The 6,000-nt window shown below is 44.3% G+C and overlaps 1 protein-coding gene across 1 annotated transcript in view; it reads right to left on the minus strand.

Annotated features, from left to right (window-relative positions):
- NECAB3 (N-terminal EF-hand calcium binding protein 3) overlaps positions 1 to 580 on the minus strand; it is an 81,439-nt gene extending 80,859 nt beyond the window's left edge. The window contains exon 1 of the mRNA XM_035122948.2: positions 310 to 580. Coding sequence (XP_034978839.1) covers positions 310 to 426 — 117 coding nt within the window. The 5' untranslated portion in view covers positions 427 to 580. The remainder of the gene's footprint in view (positions 1 to 309) is intronic.
- Between the last annotated feature and the right edge of the window lie 5,420 nt (positions 581 to 6,000).

Consider the following 6,000-nt stretch of genomic DNA (forward strand, 5'->3'; position numbering starts at 1 on the left):
TTTTCTCTCTCTACTACATCCCTGGCTCTCCAAGACACACACATACACATTTCTCTGCAAAAGTGTAGCATGAAGACTTTCAGCACAAACACTCGAGGGCTTTGTATTTGCCTTGCTCCTTGGAACTTGGCAAGTTTTTCAAACCAGACCTCTGAGCATACCAAGGGGAGGTGGAAGCAGGAAATTACGAAATCCAGAAAGCTTGAAATGGGAGGTGAAGCAGCGGGTAAATCAAACATTCATAGTACTTCTCTTCAAACCACTCTCCATTTACAACATAGGGAAAACATGTGCCATGCAGCTACTTACATCGTGGAAGATTGCTAGTCCCTTGCCATAGTTCTGCAGGCTGTCTTTGACTTCAGGGCTGTACGCGTGCTTGGCAGAGAGCAAGCACATTGTCAGCATCTCTGTACATGCCATCATCTTCTCGCTGAAGATTGCTGCGTTCTTCTTTCACAGATGCTGGGAGGCTGGTCCCTCAGTTACCCTAGCCTTCCCGGATTGCTTGGCACGCTGAATGCCCTGGTTTCAGTGACTGTCAGAGAACAAGCCTGCTCTGCAGTTGTTGGAAGCAGCAACTACTGTGCACTGAGAGATGCTCTTGCCAGCCTCTCGGCAACATTCAGTGTAGGTGTATCTGTCTAAATGCCCTCCCTTTGGCTGCACCGATTGGTCAGGGCCTTTGAGTGGCAGGATTTGTTATTAGGCTCTCGTCATCACCTCAGAGCGGCAAAGTCAGCAAGAGATTTCTCTTCAGAGAGGAGGATTGACTTCGAGGATTGCAGGCTGCACTTCTGTAAGCAGGAGAGAGTGCAGATCCTTGATTCCTGGCAGTGCGCTGGGTCACACCAGTCAGTCTGAAGAGGATTGATTGATTGATTGATTGATGATTGATTGATTGATGTGCAGGAAAGGAGTCAGAAAAGAACTGCTGAAAGAACTGGGGAGGGAAGAAGAAGAAAGCAGGGGGGTGCATTGACAGCTTTGAGCATTTAGGAAGGATGTCAGAAGGAAGGCCTAGGAGGCTGTTAGAATAACAAGTGGCCAAGCAGTTAGTTACGGTACATAGGAAGCTGTCTTCTACTGGGTCTGATCTTTGGTCCATCTAGCTCAGTACTGTCTACACTGACTGGCAGTGGCAGGCAATTTTCCCTCCCTAGAACAATGAAGCAAATGGAGAGGAACTGGAGCTGGTCCAGTGTGAGAGAGCTGGCATGAGGAATGATATCCCTTCCCACAGAGATGGCTCTCCCCCCCCCCCAAAAAAACAACAACTGCTGGGCCAGCCAGGCTGCAACCACTGGCTGCACTCACCTAAGCACCTATAAGCAAGTCTCACTGAGTTCCACAGGCTTCACAATGCAGCCACTCTAGTTAGCTGTCCCTGCTTCACAGAAGCTGTAAAAAGCTTGGACCAGGCGCCTGTGAGGCTGCAACCCAAAGCATCCCTTTTTCTGTCTTTTTTTGGAAAGGGGAAAGCATCTTTGCCATGAACATAGTGGGATTTACTTCTGAGTAAACAGGCACAAGTCTGCCTCAAGACTCAAAGCTGCTAGTCTTTTTTTCTGGGAGGGAGAGCAAACAAATGCTGTGAGAGTCATTAGGAAATCATTTCCCCACCTACCACAATTCTCAACCTTGACAGTTGAGGCCCCTACAATGTTGTCACCCAAGGCAGCCACCTAGTTCACCTATGTGCCATAGCTCCCATGTGCTGCTGACTGGAGACAGGAGACTTTATGTAGAAGTAGACAGCTGAGTCAAGATTGCAAACAGCAACTTGCTCAGGTTCAGATCTTGGGCATAAATGCACATTGATAAGCAATTCATTTCGCTCTGGTATTCTGTACAAAATGTTCTCAGAGAGTGAGCAAGCTCTTTGTTTCCTAGTGTCTCACAGTAGAAGAAGAACCGTTCCTCAAAAAAGACAGCCAGATTTTTAACAGAAATTATTGCCACAGCAGCAGCGTCAACAGGACAGCTATTTCTCAAAACAGATTGGAGCTATTCTTGAGGGTAAGGTAAAGGTAAACGGACCCCTGACTCTGGGGTTGCGTGCTCATCTCGCATTATTGGTCGAGGGAGCCGGCGTACAGCTTCCAGGTCATGTGGCCAGCATGACAAAGTTGCTTCTAGCGAGCCAGAGCAGCACACGGAAACGCCATTTACCTTCCCGCTTGGAGCGGTACCTATTTATCTACTTGCACTTTGATGTGCTTTCAAACTGCTAGGTTGGCAGGAACTTGGACCGAGCAACGGGAGCTCACCCCGTCGCAGGGATTCGAACCGCCAACCTTCTGGTCAGCAAGCCCTAGGCTCTGTGGTTTAACCCACAGCACCTCCTATGTTCCTATTCTTGAGGGTAACCTTGTTAGGTTTTTCCTTTAAGACTGATGTGGTCAATGGTGCTACACAGAGATGTGTGTTTGTAACCTTGTTCTGAATGATAGCACACCTGTGAGCTTTTGCTAATTTGAATAATTGATGGTAGAGTTTGCTTACTGTAATGTGATTGGGTAATTGACTATTTTGAATTCTGTATTTAAGCAAATGGTTCATGGGTGTGGTGGTGGTGATGTATTGTGAAATGAGAGGAAAGGAGTAGAGGAGTGTGTTGTATATAATTGTAAATAAAAGCAAGCAAAGATACTGAAGACGACTTTGTTATTTCGTCGACCCTGCCGCTGTTGCCACTCAGGTTGGTGCATATTTTGCCCAACATCCGGTTATGGGCCCAGGAACTGCGCATGGGTGTTTGAACTGCTTGCTAAGAGGGCTGCGAAGCTGAGCTATCTGCCGGTCAAAAAGGAGCCGGAAGTATATCCAGGATGGATGACGGCGAAAAGACGGCGCTTACCTTTCCTCAACTAACTGATGGTAATTATACTCTTTGGTCCTTTAGAATGAGAGGATTACCCGAATGTAAGGACCTGTTTGACTACGCCACAGATGACCCTCCTCAGATAATCACCCCTGAATGGATACGGGGGGATAACAAAGCCAAAGCTTTTATAAACATGGCAATGTCCGACCAGCAAGTTGTGTATATCAGAGATAAAACGTCGGCTAAAGAAATGTGGGCGAGTTTGGCTGCAGTCCATTTGAGAAAAGAGTCCGCATCAGCCTTGGCTTTTTACCGCCAGCTTTATCAGGCAAAACTGCAACCTGGCGGTGACTTGGCAGCTCACCTGAGACATTTACAGGAAATCAGGTTGGAGCTTTTGAGAAGAGACATTGTGGTTCCTGTTAATCAATTTTGTTTTATAATCCTCTGCTCATTAAACAAAGAGTATGACGCAGTCGCAAGCCAGCTCGCTTTGGTCCCTCCTGACCAGCTGAGTATCGAAGGCGTGACTGCAAAACTGATGGCAGAGCTGGACAGGCGAGATGCCTCAATCATGCAGGTTCCCAAAGAGCAGAATGTGCATTCAAATGACAATGGGGATGTTGTAGCTTTAAGAGCCAACAAGAAATGCTTTGCCTGTGGCCTTTTGGGACATTTTGCTTCGGAATGCAGAGCAAAGAGTAAAAAGACTTCCTCTAGGTCGCAAAAGGGACGCACAGCCACTCAGGCGTGGAAGCCTTCGCAGCGACCACAGCGAGGTAGTCGACCCGAGCCACAAGCATTCTTTGCAGAACCACAGCCTTGTGAGGTTAAAAGAGGTAATTGGGACTTTTTCATCATCGATAGTGGCGCATCGCAGCACTTGTGCAGCAATTGCAGTCTCTTCATAACTTACACACCAGAGACTGGAAATGTGCATTTAGCGAATGGAATAGTTTTGCCCTCACTTGGAAAGGGTACTATAAAACTGCATAGTTTGAATATTACTATATCAGATGTTGTTTATTGCCCTGAATTGTGTGGGAATTTATTATCGGTTTATCAGTTTGCACGTCAAGGTGTTAGAGCTAAATTTACTGAAAAAATGTGCCGGTTTTATCGGGCCAATAAGCAGGTTCTCTATGCAAAACAGACTCATGGGCTTTACAGGCTCAAGTTTCACTCCCCTTCAGGAGGAAGCAATAGCTGTTGTGGTGTAGCCAATAGGAGCAGGCAGGGGTTGGCAAATTGCCAGCCACATAAAAACTGCTTACATGAAGCTCACCGCAAGCTTTGTCATAAAAACTTTGCAGATGTTTTGAAAACACGGGATATAGTGAATGGTCTAGAGATTAAACCGTGTAAATTTTACATGAACTGCCTGTCATGCTGCAAACATAAAATTAAGGTGGCACGAAAGGGCAAAAGCACTATGAGAGAAGTAGCAGAGCCTTTTGAAAGGGTTCACTGTGATCTAGTAGGACCATTGCCAGAATCTCTTGGAGGGTCCCGATTCTGGCTAACACTTGTGGACAAGAAAACCAGATATGTTTGGACATATGCAATCTCTAAGAAGTCTCAAGCACTAGAAATGTATAAAAAGTTTTGCAACTGGGTTAAGACTCATTTTGGTAAAAATATACAAAATCTGTACTCTGATCTTGGAGGTGAATTTATGTCGCAGGATTTTGAAGAGTTCCTAAATGCGCAGGGGACAGTACACCAAGTGTCCTCACCCAGGAGTCCCTGGCAGAATGGGATTGCTGAGGTTGTTAACAAAAACCTACAATCTGGGATAAAAACAATGCTCCATGATGCTCAACTTCCTGATAGCTTCTGGGCTGAATGTTTGAGCTGTTATACCCATATAAAGAATCGATCCTATCATTCTGCATTAACAGTAACACCTTATGAAATGCTTTTTGGAAAGCGTCCCAATCTAAAGTATTTGTGTGTTTGGGGCAGTGATGTTATGATGCATTACCCAGCTAAAGGGAAGCTGCAGGAAAGAGGTGTCCCAGGTAAATTTATGGGATATCAACAAGGGAATTATCGCATTTATTTACCAGACACAAAAAAGTTTCACCTTACCCGTAGCATTATACCATCAGTACACTGGGATGGTGTAGCTGAGTTTCAAGATAGTGATGGTCTTAAAGAAATATCCCCAAAGAGTACAGCTGATGCTAACGAGCAGCCAGTTGATACCGATCCTGACAGTAATCAGTCAGAGATTGGAGAATGTGAGTTTAAAGAGGAACAAGAGGCAATGGACAACTCAGACCATACTTTAAGTCCAAAGCCCTCTACTAGCCGTATTTCTGAAGTTTTGGAAGGAAATTTAAAAGCTGACAGTGAAAGTTTACCAGAGCTTAGACGCTCCAGTAGAATAACTAGACAGCCACAGCGTTACATCGATGAACAACAGCTACAAAGGCAGAAACGACAGGAGCAGTTGTTTAAACGTAGAAATATTGCTACTGTTGATGAGGAAATAGAAGGAGTTGCAAACAATGTATACTGTAACCAAGTTAATTTTGAACCAAAAAGTTTTAAAGAGATACACACCATGCCAAAGTCACAAGCTCAACAATGGAGAAAAGCGATAGATTCTGAGCTTGCATCTCTAAATCAAAATAACACCTGGACTTTTGTGAAGCAAACACCTGATATGCGGGTCATAGACTCAAGATGGGTGTTCAAAGTAAAACTTAATGATAAAAATAAAGTAATGAGATATAAAGCTAGGTTAGTAGCAAGGGGTTACCAACAATTGGAAGGCATTGATTATGAGAATGTGTTTTCTCCGAGTGTGAAGTTTGAAAGTATAAAGTTGATGATGCTAGACGCTGTTAAAAATGGGTGTGAATTGTACCATTGTGACATTTCCACAGCTTATCTTAATGCTGATTTGCATGAAAACATATACATGAAAGTTCCGGATGGTGTAGATGCTGCACCTGGAGTAGTTTGTAAATTAAACAAATCTCTGTATGGCCTACATCAAAGTGGCAGGAATTGGCATGAAACTTTAAAACAAACCTTGATTGAATTTGGATTTGTGCAGGGGAAAGCTGATAATTGCATTTTTACCAAACAATGTGATAATTCTGTTGTCAAATTGGCCGTTTATGTTGATGATTTATTATTTTCATGTAAACATTTAAAGGAAT

This window comes from Zootoca vivipara, chromosome 7 (genome assembly GCF_963506605.1).
Source record: "Zootoca vivipara chromosome 7, rZooViv1.1, whole genome shotgun sequence".
Classification (NCBI taxonomy): domain Eukaryota; kingdom Metazoa; phylum Chordata; class Lepidosauria; order Squamata; family Lacertidae; genus Zootoca; species Zootoca vivipara.